Source organism: Hakea prostrata, chromosome 7 (assembly GCF_041222555.1).
Source record: "Hakea prostrata isolate BN-2017 chromosome 7, UWA_Hpros_2, whole genome shotgun sequence".
In the NCBI taxonomy this organism is placed as follows: domain Eukaryota; kingdom Viridiplantae; phylum Streptophyta; class Magnoliopsida; order Proteales; family Proteaceae; genus Hakea; species Hakea prostrata.
In genome coordinates this window covers 1,878,447-1,892,402 of record NC_142606.1, presented here as the reverse complement: position 1 = coordinate 1,892,402, position 13,956 = coordinate 1,878,447, and the positions used below count along the sequence as shown (strand labels likewise).

Below are 13,956 nucleotides of genomic sequence, written 5' to 3'. Positions count from 1 at the left end.
TCCAAAAAGCCTTAAGAAAAAAAAAGCCCATATGTGGTAATCCTTTCGAAATAGACATATGATAGAAGTGGTTGCTACAGTGGGCTTCGTTGTGCTCATATTTGTGTGGGCTAAAAGATCCAATATGTATTTTTGCCGATTGAAAGAGTCCAACAGACGTTATATGGGCCTCCACACCTAAAAAGTAATGCAGGTCTCTCATTAATTTGATAACAGAGGCACCAAAAAGTTTTCTCAAACCCTAATGAACTATTCTCAATTTTCATTTTCATGTTTTATCAATTTTTTATTTTGATATACCATATTTATTTTTTTATTTTATAATTTATTCAAACACAAAAGTTACTGTACTATTTTTCATTTTTAACAAAAAATTGATTCTTAATTTTTTTTTTAAATAGACAAAATGGAGAATAAGAACCGAAACCCAAAAGATTCTAAGGCCCTTTTTGGAATCAATTCTCATTCTCTATTATGCATATTTAAAATAAATAAGTACAAGAATCTTGTTGGCAGAATGAAATGGTTTGGTAATTGCAAAATTAAATTGTGAAAAATAAGTTTGGCAAAATAATAGTAAGGGCAAGTGTGGGGCAAATTTAAAACATGTGTTTTTCCCCATTTTCAATTTTGTACTTTTTTGGTGAATTTGTAACTTGCAGAGAGTTCTCCCTATTCTTTGCGTTCTTTATTTTTTAAACGATATAGATGCCCACTTTTGCTTTTGGATGGTTGATCCGGTGTAACATGGCTTCTGACTTACAAAGTAGAAGATGAAGAAAAAAGTCAGTTGTTAACTGGTCATTCAAAGGTTTCCATGTGTTTACGATCCAATTCAAAATTCACTTATTTAGAGTTTAAGTGTTTAAAATTGATCTACAAGCGATGTAGAAACAGATAGATTCCCATCATAAAATGAACGAAGACCTTAGTCACATAGTCCAACTTGTGGTGACATTTTTTTGTATTTTTCTTTCGTTGATCACCCAACTCCTTGTAATAAAATACTTTGTCATGCTCATGTCTCATTGGGATTACATGAAAAAGCAATAATCTTTTGCCCTAAATTTTTATTAAAAAAAAACTATAGTCAGTGGTTCTTTCTTGTTGGAATCCTCCACCCACACTATATTCGATTGCTTTTGGTTTTTTTTTTATGTGAGGATTTGGTGGTTGGCACAAAAGAGATATGAGACCTGTACTTTTTTCTTTTTCTTAATTTAGTACAACAAAGGTTTTATTTTTTATTTTTTTTATGAATAATTAAATGCATTAAAAGAACTGAGAGATCGCACATACAACGAGGAGTAATACATGCCTCCTAGTGAAAAGGATCAAGCAAGTTGACTGGCACCAAGGTTTATTTTACTAGCAACAACCAAGGAGTAACAATCATTGAAGGGATTCTCAATCGGTAATGACTGACACCTCCTAGTGAAAAGGTCATGAAAGCGATTTTTCCTGTGGTATATGTAATAGTCTCCACCCCATCCAACCCAAAAAAGAAAAAAAATACAGATACGTAAAAAATTTCATCACATCTGTTTGTTGAATTCTATGACTGAAAATGTGTAAGCACAACACACCACATTAATACAGGCAAATCCGGCTTCTCTAGCTAAGGCACTAAATTCTTCTTTTGTCCTCTCCTTCCCTGTAGTGTTCATTATAGTTCCAATGAACATTTCCATTTGCAAGATGCCTTTGGTGGTAATATCTGTCTCTGGGGAGGTTGGAACAACCAAATCCACAATAATGAGCTTTCCAGAAGCTGGTATTGCTTCATAGCAATTCTTCAGTAATTTCAAGCATTGTTCATCACTCCAACTATGAAATATATTCTGCAAGTTTCATCCAAAACCCGGATAAATTCAAGGAAAAAAAAAATTAGAATGATCAGCATGGTAAAACTTGAAAGAATTAATGTTAGATTTTACATACCTTCATAAAAATTGCATCTCCTTTGGGAATACTAGTAAACATATCTCCTGCAACATGATCAACACCTGCAATAAAAGGGAATTGAAACTGGTTTGTATTAATTAGAACCCCAAATCAATATGAGTGTTTGCTCTCCTTTGGTTAATTAATTACCCATACCTGAACAAAGGGAAGCTCTTTCTAACACCTGAGGCAGTTCCAAGTTGATGCCTTTAATGGATGGATACTTGGAGATGATCATGCTGAGTATCAGTCCATTCCCTCCTCCTACATCAACCAGAACTCCTAGCCCTTCAAACCCTTTATATGTATCAAGAACCTTCTTCATGAAGTGGACATTGTATTCTGACAGTAACCTCCCAGAAATTTCCTTCAGTCTAGGGTCTTTCCCAGAAAAGTTCACTGGGTTCTCACCATGTGTCCTGTAGAATGGAAGCTCACCTCCTTCTAGAATTGAGTCCTTCAAGTGGTACCTGTGAACATGAAGTTAATTTCAAAAGGAATTCCTTAATTGTATTGGTTAAGCACAGAGTATGAATGATGATTGAAAAATTGAGGGGATATATAGATACCAGCTATTGACGTAAGCTTGATCGTGAATGATATGAAACATGGGAGCCAAGGATCCTCCATCCTTGTTCCTAACAAACAATTTGGAGGCAGGAGACAAGCCATAGACTCTGTGATCATTGCCGAAAACAGTGCAAGTGAGGAGTGAATGAGAGACCAGAAGACGAAGCATACGATCGAGCAGATTTGGTGCATCTGGGTTCTGAGTGGGAAGCCGAGCTGCGATTTCTAGAGGAGAGAGGCATGCACCTGGACCTGCTTCTGCTATTATATCAAACACATGAAGATCCATAGCTGCTTTAAATACCATGGGAAGAACAGAGGAAGTAACCATCTGTATGGCCAATAACTGGCTCTCTTCTTCATCAACCTCTGCAGAAGCCATGTTATTTAGTCCCGTTTGTGGATTTCTGCAGGTATGATTAACTGATGAGGCTTTTTATCAAATACCCAGTAAGCGAAGCAACTGAAGAATTAATGATATGTTTATATGTTAATGGGGTCAGTGATGAATCCTCCACAACTGCTTACCTCTTTCTCCTACTAATCTTTAATTGTTAAACGCAACTAGTCATTATTAAGAAATATTCTAATTGATACCCACTCGGGCCACTCAGCTGGAGCCTTAATAGTTTTGAAAACTCTAAAGTTTGAATTAGGGTTTTCCATATCAAGCTCTTTAATTTGAAGTCAGGAATCTATGATGATCAGAGCAGCTTTGTTTCATGCATGTTAATTGCATTGCAGTTAGTCCTCTATTTCAGCCCATTAACATTTCATTATGATGAGGAAATCCATGACGACAATCAATCGATACATCCAGCCATGGAAGCATTCAACAATGATCGATAGAGCCAAGAGTACTGCAATCCTGTCAACATTCCTCTGTACGAGTTCACAAAACTTAATAATTAAATTTGTATTTTTTTAAAAGAATTAATTAACAAATTAAGCGTGGTGCAAAGCATGGCATCATCATTATTCTAAACCCTAATTATAGATCAGAAATGCACCTACCGTTCGTCCATCACGATCCGAGCAATTTATTCCCAAAAATGAAACATATGCCATAAGCAATGCTTTGTGAGAAGCCATGAAACGTTGGATTCAAATCCTCTGTAATTTACTTTCCTGTAACTTTGATTTCTTGTTTACCTTCTTTCTTGAGGGAGAACGGACAGGATCAGCTACAGGGAATATGTCACAAAAATGGTACCACCATGGCACCATTTTAGCGAGGCTGCTGTTGACCAGGGATCACCTACTGGTTCGTCTGACTTTTGACTGATTCTATGTAGAGTAAGAAAGCAAATGAAATAATGCTCCGGCGGCTGAAACTTCATTGAAACTTCAATGAATAATTCCAAGAAGAAACCAATTTAGATGCTCCTCTATAGATCGATTACTTGAATTCAGGAATTAAAGATAAGGCACAAGTCAGTAACCCCATTAACCTATAAATATTTCGTTTTTTCCACAAATACCATCGATCATTTTTCACCAATTGCCCTCCTAACTGGGTATTTGATATTAACCCACATCCGTCTATCTCACCAGAAACAGCGGAAGGAAGAATTATGGCTTCAACAATGGAAGAAGAACAACAAGAAGCTCAGTTGTTGGCCATGCAAATGGTGAGCGCGTCTGTTCTGCCTATGGTATTGAAAGCAGCAATTGAGCTCCATGTGTTTGACATAATGTTCGAAGCTGGTCCTGACGCACGCCTCTCCCCTCTAGAAATTGCATCCAAGCTCCCAACTCAGAACCCAGATGCACCTGATCTCCTCGATCGTATGTTGCGTCTCCTGGTTTCACACTCTCTTCTCACCTGCACTGTTCTCAGCCATGACCAGAGGGTCTATGGCTTGGCACCTGCCTCCAAACTGTTTGTAAGGGACAACGATGGAGGCTGCTTGGCTCTTTATCTGCTTTTGGTCCAGGATCAAGCTATCATCAAGAGCTGGTATTCTCTTGAATACAATGATTCAGGTACTGGGTATAATTAAAGTGATCTTAATTTTCACTAATTATTAGTTCCCTGTTCACAGGTACCATTTGAAGGACTCAATCCTAGAAGGAGGAGAGCATCCATTTGTCAGGGCAAATGGAGAAAACATTATTGACTTCTTTAGGAACGACCCTAAATGGAGTCAAGATTTCAAAAAATTTGTGTTTGAATACAATGTCCTCTTCATGAAGAAGGTTCTTGACACATACACAGGGTTTGAAGGCCTGCAAGTACTGGTTGATGTAGGTGGAGGGAATGCACAATTCCTCAGCATGATAGTTTCCAAATATCCATCCATTAAGGGCATCAACTTTGATCTGCCCCATGTCATAGAAGGAGCTCCACCTTGTTCAGGTATTGCCAAGTGCCAACTACCCAATATGACACTTCTCATACTACTTAACTTTCAGTGCAGATTTTCCTTGCAAAAGTCTTGTTTATTTGAAAAACAAGCAGAGCCTTGAGAGACTATATTGATTCTATTGTAGGTGTGGAACATGTTGGAGGAGATATGTTTAACAGCATTCCGAAAGGAGATGCAATACTTATGAAGGTTTGTCAAATCTAACGTTATTATTGCAAGCTTATCCTTTCTTATAATACATGAAAGTTACATTGTTGATTTACATAAATATTTCTTGTGTTCCTCAGTATTACAATGCCTCAAGTTGCCATTTGACTCATCTGGATTTTGAATGAAACTTGCAGAACATATTTCATAATTGGAGTGATGAACAGGGCCTGAAGTTACTAAAAAATTGCTACGAGGCATTACCAGATTCTGGAAAGCTGATTCTTGTAGATTTGATTGCTCCAACCACCCCAGAGACAAATGTTGCTACTAAAGGGATCTTGCAAAATGAAATGTTCATTGCAAATATAATGAACATGACAGGAAAGGAAAGGACAGAAGAAGAATTAGCTGCTTTGGCAAGAGAAGCTGGATTTGCCTCTATTAATGTTGCTTGTTGTGCTTACACATTCTCGGTCACAGAATTCTATAAACAGATGTAATACTTACTCTCATTTTATAGCTGGAATAAGATGTATTTGGTCAGAAGACTACGGGACTACAACCCCGCTATGAATTGAATACTACAGCCATTATGATATGAATGTCAATCATCTAGGAAACCATTAGATTTATTAATTCATGGTGCATATCTATGAATTCCTTAAATCATATTTCGCTTATGATCGGAGAGTTACATCTCACAAAGACTGGACTTTCTAGTTCTGGTCATTCCATCATCACATCATTAGCTTTGATCAATACATATCAGCTTATCATTAGATATTAATTTTCCATATTAACACTGCAAAATTTCGGTTGACTGGTCCAACTTTCAAATTATTTTATATAGAGAGAAAATTGGGACATAGGAATGGAGTACATAGCTTGATCCATATACGCTCTTCTGAGTTTTCATTGTCTGTGATGTTAATCTTCACAGGAGATGAACCGATATTCATCCAACTGGTTGATGGGTGGTAGAAAGTTAGAAACCACAGAAGCACCTACAAGAAAACTCGCATGTCCCCTGTCTGAGATGTTTTTATAGATACCAGGCATACTATAGTTGGTTGCTTTATGAAAGCTTGATGCACCTCAAAACTCAAATCATTCTTGGATTGCAAGAGCATGAAGCCTGGATATGAGCTCATGAAGAACATTGAGAATGGCATACGAGAATATAAGGTTGGGGTGGCCATCTTCTCTCTAACTTAGTGTCATTCTTGCTACTGTCTCCATGAATTGGCTCTCATCACAGAACACCAGAAGAAGATCATTCCCATCTTCTACGATATTAATCCCTCTGAACTTGTGCTTGTAGATAATAACTTACTCTCCTAACGATCTGGACAGGTACAGATGGGCACTTGAGCAGGCCAAATTAAGGCAGGGTGGCTGGGTGGGCCTCTCTTTTGATTCCTGCAATGGGTTAGGATTAAGAAACTTAGCCATATATGTGGTTTGTTGATCAATTTATATGAAAAATTTTATAAATGCCCAGTTGGTCAGACTTTCCATTGGGTTGTTATTTGAGGAACTTAGCCACTAAATATATGTGGATGCAAGCGAACTCCTTGGTCATTCAAAAGTCTTTTCTCGACAAAATATCGATTTATGATCCAATGATGACATTGTTTTCAAAATTGCTTCTTCCGATTAAAACTTTAAAAGTGAGGGGAAATATATATCCCAGCTATTGACGTAAGCTTGATCCTGGATGATATGAAACATGGGAGCCAAGGACCCTCCATTCTTGTTCTTAAGAAACAATTTGGAGGCAGGAGACAACCCATAGACTCTGTGATCATGGCTGAGAACCGTGCAAGTGAGGAGTGAATTAGAGACCAGAAGACGAAGCATACGATCGAGCAGATTTGGTGCATCTGGGTTCTGAGGGGAAATACAGATTTGGTGCATCTATTATATAAAACCTATGAAGATCATAGCTGCTTTCAATACCATGGGAAGAACAGAGGAAGTAACCATCTGTATGGCCAATAACTGGCTCTCTTCTTCATCCCACTCTGCAGAAGCCATGTAACTTAGTCCCGTTTGTGGATTTCTGCAGGTATGATTAACTGATGAGGCTTTTTATCAAATACCCAGTAAGCAAAGCAACTGAAGAATTAATGATAAATTTACAGGTGGTCAGTGATGGATCCTCCAGAACTACTAACCTCTTTCTCCTACTAATTCAATTCCTAAACGCAACTAGCCCTTATAGACAAATATTCTAATTGATACCCACTCAGCGGGAACCTTAACAGTTTTGAAAATTCAAAAGTTTGAATTAGGATTCTCCATATCAAGCTCTTTAATTTGAAGTCAGGAATCTATGATGATCAGAGCAGCTTCGTTCCATGCATGTTAATTGCATTGCAGTTAGTCCTCTATTTCAGCCCATTAATATTTCATTATGATGAGGAAATCCATGACGACAATCAACCGATACATCCACCATGAAAGTATTCAACAGAGATCGATAGAGCCAAGAGTACCGCAATCCTGTCAACATTCCTCTGTACGAGTTCACAAAACTTAATAATTAAATTGTTTATCTTTTTATAAGAACTAATTAACAAACTAAGCGTGGTGCAAAGCATGGCATCATCATCAGATTATTCTATACCCTAATTATAGATCAGAAATGCACCTACCGTTCGTCCATCACGATCGGAGCAATTTATTTCCGAAAAATGAAACATATGACATAAGAAATGCTTTATTAGAAGTCATGAAACGTTGGATTCACATCCTCTGTAATTTACTTTCCTGTAGCTTTGATTTCTTTTTTACTTTCACTCTTGAGGGAGAAGGGAAAGGATCAGCTACAGGGGTTACGTCATATAAATGGCAACACCATGGCACCATTTTAGCGAGGCTGCTGTTTACCAGATTAGAAAAAAGTCTTTGGTATTTTTTATTCGTAAGCAAAATGGTTCCATTCCGTTCCTATTGGCTTTTGTTTGATGTATTAGTTTGACTTTTGACTGATTCTATGTTGAGTGAAAAGCCAAAAGCTCTGGTTTTCATTTTTTTTCTGCTGAAACTTCAATGAATGATTCCAAGAAGCAACCAATTTAGACACTCTTCTATAGATCGATTACTTGAATTCAGGAATTAAAGATAAGGCACAAGTCAATAACCCCATTAACCTATAAATATTTCATTTTTTCCACAAATACTATCGATCATTTTTCACCAATTGCCCTGCTAACTGGGTATTTGATATTAACCCACATCCGTCTATCTCACCAGAAACAGCCGTAAGGAAGAATTATGGCTGCAACAATGGAAGAACAACAAGAAGAAGCTCAGCTGTTGGCCATGCAAATGGTGAGCGCGTCTGTTCTGCCTATGGTATTGAAAGCAGCAATTGAGCTCCATGTGTTCGACATAATGTCTGAAGCTGGTCCTGACGCACGCCTCTCCCCTCTAGAAATTGCATCCAAGCTTCCGACTCAGAACCCAGATGCACCTGATCTCCTCGATCGTATGTTGCGTCTCCTGGTTTCACACTCTCTTCTCACCTGCACTGTTCTCAACCATGACCAGAGGGTCTATGGCTTGGCACCTGCCTCCAAACTGTTTGTAAAGGACAAAGATGGGGGCTCCTTGGCTCTTTTTCTGTTTTGTGTCCAGGATCAAGCTATCATCAAGAGCTGGTATTCCCTTGAATACACTGATTCAGGTACTGGATATAATTAAAGTGATCTTTTCACTAATTATGAGTTCCCTGTTCACAGGTACCATTTGAAGGACTCAATCCTAGAAGGAGGTGAGCATCCATTTGTCAGGGCAAATGGAGAAAGCATTATGGACTTCATAAGGAACGACCCTAAATGGAGTCAGGATTTCAAAAAAGTTATGTTTGAATACAATGTCCTCTTCCTGAAGAAGGTTCTTGACACATACAGAGGGTTTGAAGGCCTGCAAGTGCTGGTTGATGTAGGTGGAGGGAATGGACAACTCCTCAGCATGATAGTTTCCAAATATCCATCCATTAAGGGCATCAACTTCGATCTGCCTCATGTTGTAGAAGAAGCTCCACCTTGTTCAGGTATTGCCAAGTTGCCACCTACCCAATGTGACACTTGTCATATTCCTTAGCTTTCAGTACAGATTTCCTTGCAAAATCTTGTTTTAGTTGAAAACAAGCAGAGCCTTGAAAGACTATATTGATTCTATTGTAGGTGTGGAACATGTTGGAGGAGATATGTTTAACAGCATTCCAAAAGGAGATGCAATACTTATGAAGGTTTGTCAGATCTAACGTTATTATTGCAAGCTTATCCTTTCTTAATACATGAAAGTGGATATTCTTGATTTACAGAAATATTTCTAGTGTTCCTCAGTATTACAATGCCTCAAGTTGCCATTTGACTCATCTGGATTTTGAATGTAACTTGCAGAACATATTTCATAATTGGAGTGATGAACAGGGCCTGAAGTTACTAAAAAATTGCTACGAGGCATTACCAGATTCTGGAAAACTAATTCTTGTAGATTTGATTATTCCAACCACCCCAGAGACAAATGCTGCTACTAAAGGGATCTTGCAAATGGAAATGTTCATTGCAACTATGATGAACATTACAGGAAAGGAGAGGACAGAAGAAGAATTAGCTGCTTTGGCAAGAGAAGCTGGATTTGCCTCTATTAATGTGGCTTGTTGTGCTTACACATTCTCAGTCACAGAATTCTACAAACAGATTTAATATTTACTATCATTTTATAGCTGGATAAAATGTATTTGGTAAGAAGGCTGTGTGACTGCAACCCCCCATTGAATTGAATACTAAAGCCATTATGATATGAATGTCAATCATCTAAGAAACCATCAGATTTATTAATTCATGGTCATATATATGAATTCCTTGGATTATATTTGGCTTATGATCGGAGGGTTACATCTCACAAAGACTGGACTTTCTACTTCTGGTCATTCCATCGTCACATCATTAGCTTTGATCAATACAAATTAGCTCATCATTAATTAGATATTAATTTTCCAAATTAACACTGCAAAATTTCGGTGAGTGCATTTCCGCCTCACTGATCCTACTCCTAAACATCTCTTCATGTATCTGCTAGCCTCCTTCACTATCACTTGTATGTGTGTTCCCTATACATCCAATTTGATATTTTTAGCAACTTAAGGGCTGGATGGGCTTCAAATTTACTAGAAGGTAATAGAAAGGAAGGACTTTATTGATGATGCAATTTTTGATGTAGTGAAGGCGTCTCATGGAAGCGGTATGACCAGAATAAATTCTTATCAATTTTAGGGCTTTCTTTCATTCAAACCATCTCCATCCCTGAAATCTGCAACAAAAAATCTCTAATTTCATCTCTGTTACCTAACAGATTATAGAAGAACTTATTTTTGTTTCTGAATTTTTTGATAAGAAGAAGAAAATGGCTCTGGTGCGACAGAGCCTTAAAAAAAATGTAAAAAATCAAAGCTGATTACAAGGAGAAACCCTTTTCGTTTCTCACATTTTCTGATCAATAAGAAGAAGAAGAATAGGCTCTGATCGCACCAAAGCCCAAATCGCTGTTGGCTTTCCGTTATCTTCTTTTCCTCCTTTGTCTTGCTTCGTTTCACTATCAACCGATCGATAAACCTAGCTCCAGTCTCCACCGTCAACGATGTCCTTCTCTTTAGCGATCGGACTTGCTTCAGAATTACAACTCATTGGGTTTCACATTAAATTGATTATTTTAAAGTAAATATCAGGGTTTCCCATTGAATTTTGTGGCTCAGAAATCAGAATTTCAGAACTTGGGTTTCACGCTCAGAAATTTGATTATTTTAAAAATTTAAACAGTCTTTACAGAAGAGCAAATCCATCCGATATACCTGAAAGATCGACAAAATATCGCCCGATATTTCGGGTTTTATTTGTTTCTCTACCTAACGAACCAAAACAATATTTCTTACCTTGAACACTTCTCAAACGGTGTTTATTGCTATAGGACGCAGATGTAATTCATTTCACTAAAAGAACCCAACATTTCTACCCAAAAAAAAAAAAATTTGACATTAATTTATATTTGGCTAAGAGGACCCACACATAAAAAAATCTAAAAATTAAAGTGAAAGTGTTTAAAGGCCTCAATTTTGGGGTATTGGAACAATTTACTGTATTAAATTTTATTTTAATTAGCTACTAAAAAAGGGAGAATTTTTGTTTTTCTATCTGATAAATGACCTTAAATCTATTTCACTTGCTAAATTTCAACTAAAAATAAATACGAGAAGTGATTAACATTAAATTTGAAAACCCCAAATAGAATTTCTTGTTAACCACAGATCATCCATGAGATACCAATAGATTCATAATCTTACCATCTCGTTTGTATCTTGCTTTATGTTAAAGATTATATAATTTTACAAAAAGTTGAAAATCGATCATTAATTCCCATTTTGGATAACTTTGAACCCAAAGAGGCAAAACTCATGGCTGAATTTCTTGGAGAAATAAATTGCCGCACGGAGGTGAACTTGTGATTGAATTTCTTGTTTATTTTCATTTCTTAGGGAGGGTGGAAACTAAATTTACTCCAGTGGTCTTGCAAAGATGGCATGGGTTACCAGTTTAGTTAGATGTGATTTAGTGGAAAATAATCCACTCATATCGTGAGACAATCCGCTCTTCATCTTCCTCGTTTCTTCCATCTCCTCTTAACTTCTTTGAACTCTTTCTCCTTTCTTTCTTCTTTCTTTCTCTTTCTTCCCCTTTTACTTTTTTCACCGTTTTTTGTTTCCTTTTTTCCTATTTCTTGTACATGCCTGTTTTGGAAACAACTCTCTAGGATCTGGAAGTTTTGATGTTGTGTGACCTTGCTTTAGCCTTTGCATCATTGCTTTTACCACCATTGCAACTCCTTCAACTTACTTAGCCAAAGCCTCTACCACAATATCATTCAGTCACAAATCTGGCGAAGGAAAAGTCATTGCTGCCAAAGTACGAAGTCAAGGGGCGGAACTTTACTGCACGTCTAACTTCTCACTTGATCTAGTAGTTGTTTAAGCTATAGTTGCTCCGCCTTTGTGGCGTGTTATCTCTCTTCCCATGTGGTGTGTTATTCTTTGCTTTTATAACGTGTTTTTGCCTATTTAGGCATTTGTGATAAAAGATGCATTTTTTGCATTTTGAGCTATTAGTTGCTGTTGTATTTCCAGCTTTACTTCTAAGATTTTAGTGAGGTTGACCCATATCTTAGCCTAGATGATCTTATATGACAATTTGATCGGATTGGTTTTATTGGGATTTTTATTCGCAGCCGAGTGGATATCCATCCGCTTAGACATTAGGATGTAACACGTGTCTTTATATACATGAACGGTTGAGATTTATTTGATCCCTTAATAAGTTTCAAATATTACAACTATGCACTAAGAATTTTTAAATTTACAAATAATCGTCGGGCATGAGTGAGGACTGAGGAACATTGATCCAAGCACCGGTCTCTTGACGGATTGCATTGATGCTACCGGACTTTCCAATCACACCACCAACTTTCCGATAACAGTTAGTTGCAGTAGGAGAGACTCCAACTCCCAGATCTTTGGATAAATGGCCACCACCACCATCGCCACGGCGGTGATGAATGGTGGTGTCGTTGTTAAAATGATGGCTTTGACTGTTGTTATGATGACGGTACCGAGGTTTTGTCCTTGCTAGGGTTTGGGAATCGTAGTTCTGGTTGTAATAGTGGTTCCTTTCCGATCTAGATCTCTCAATTCCTTAAAAAAAAAACTAGTATAGGGTTTCCAAAATTCGTTTGTTTTGCTGGTTCAGTGATTCATAGAATTTCCCTTTTTTTTTTTTTTTTTTTTTTTTTTGTTCCCCTTTACTTCTTTAATTCTTGATGAACCGAACACTGATGCAGCTCCGTCGGCTGATGAGTTAGGGGTTTATCTGAGTCCCAGTCTGTCACTAACGTTCCTATTGAGTTTTAGGGTTTCTGATGGTGCCTTGGTTTTCATATCTAGTTATTCAGAAATTCGACGGAAAATCTAAGTTTGGTTTCAAAAAATTTATCTGAAGTTGAGAATGTGATAAGTTGCAGAGCATGGAGAAGAAGCAAAGCTGAGTCAGTAATTTAAAGGGCTCGATGTTTGGTGTTTGTCGGAGGAGCCAAGAAGAGGTTTTTATCGTGGTTGTGTCCAAGGGATCACAGATCTCTGATTCAGTTGTCAAAAGCTCGAATAAACGGTGATAAATATTTGGGATTATCGACGGTGAAGCAGTCCGACAGGTGGTGTAGCTCGAATAAACGGTGACAAAATCTGGGATTATCAACAGCGAAGCAGCCGATGGGTGGTGTTGGTGGCGATGGAGGTAGTAGTTTTGTAAATTTAGAAATTCTCAGGATGAATAATTTGCAAAATTTAAAACTTATTAAAGAATCAAATAAATCTCAGCCGTTCATTTATATAAAGACACGTGTCACATCTTACTGGCTGAGCGGATGGATATCCGCTCGGCTGAGAATAAAAATCAGTTTTATTGAGCTTGACCTATACCTTAGCCTAAATGACCTTATATGCAATTTAATCGGATTTTGCTATTGGTTTCCGACGTTCCATTTAAGCTTTCCATTTAAATGCTTCTATTTTTTTTATTATTTTTTTTTGTGTATTTATGTATTTCTTTCTAATTTAATGATTGACATTTATCTTCTTATTTAAAAAACAAAATGACATTAACCCTTGAAAGAGCCTCTGAGAAGACGATGATGTTTCTCCCTCTCATTAACATTAACACCATGTCATAATCTTTCGTTTCATTTTTTCTGAACTTTTCCACCATTCTAGACAAAGAAAGGTGACGTTTTTAAGCGCTTAAAATTATTTTTAGACACGTGGCACTCATCTGTAGTGACCGCTAGGTGACCGCTACCTTGGTTGCCG

At 37.3% G+C, this 13,956-nt stretch overlaps 3 protein-coding genes across 3 annotated transcripts; 2 read left to right on the top strand and 1 right to left on the bottom strand.

Moving 5' to 3' along the window:
• Positions 1–1,066: 1,066 nt before the first annotated feature.
• Positions 1,067–3,230, bottom strand: LOC149008873 (caffeic acid 3-O-methyltransferase-like). Its single transcript, XM_089163894.1, has 4 exons — positions 2,514–3,230; positions 2,101–2,414; positions 1,942–2,006; positions 1,067–1,841 (listed from the first exon to the last, which is right to left on the bottom strand). Exons 1-4 carry the CDS (start codon positions 2,894–2,896, stop codon positions 1,536–1,538), a joined length of 1,068 nt encoding a protein of 355 aa, XP_089020020.1. The 5' UTR covers positions 2,897–3,230; the 3' UTR covers positions 1,067–1,535.
• A 338-nt stretch (positions 3,231–3,568) lies between these two features.
• Positions 3,569–5,812, top strand: LOC149008872 (caffeic acid 3-O-methyltransferase-like). Its single transcript, XM_089163893.1, has 4 exons — positions 3,569–4,474; positions 4,560–4,873; positions 5,008–5,072; positions 5,228–5,812. Exons 1-4 carry the CDS (start codon positions 4,089–4,091, stop codon positions 5,531–5,533), a joined length of 1,071 nt encoding a protein of 356 aa, XP_089020019.1. The 5' UTR covers positions 3,569–4,088; the 3' UTR covers positions 5,534–5,812.
• A 2,076-nt stretch (positions 5,813–7,888) lies between these two features.
• Positions 7,889–9,909, top strand: LOC149008871 (caffeic acid 3-O-methyltransferase-like). Its single transcript, XM_089163576.1, has 4 exons — positions 7,889–8,698; positions 8,780–9,093; positions 9,227–9,291; positions 9,446–9,909. Exons 1-4 carry the CDS (start codon positions 8,313–8,315, stop codon positions 9,749–9,751), a joined length of 1,071 nt encoding a protein of 356 aa, XP_089019702.1. The 5' UTR covers positions 7,889–8,312; the 3' UTR covers positions 9,752–9,909.
• Positions 9,910–13,956: the final 4,047 nt, after the last annotated feature.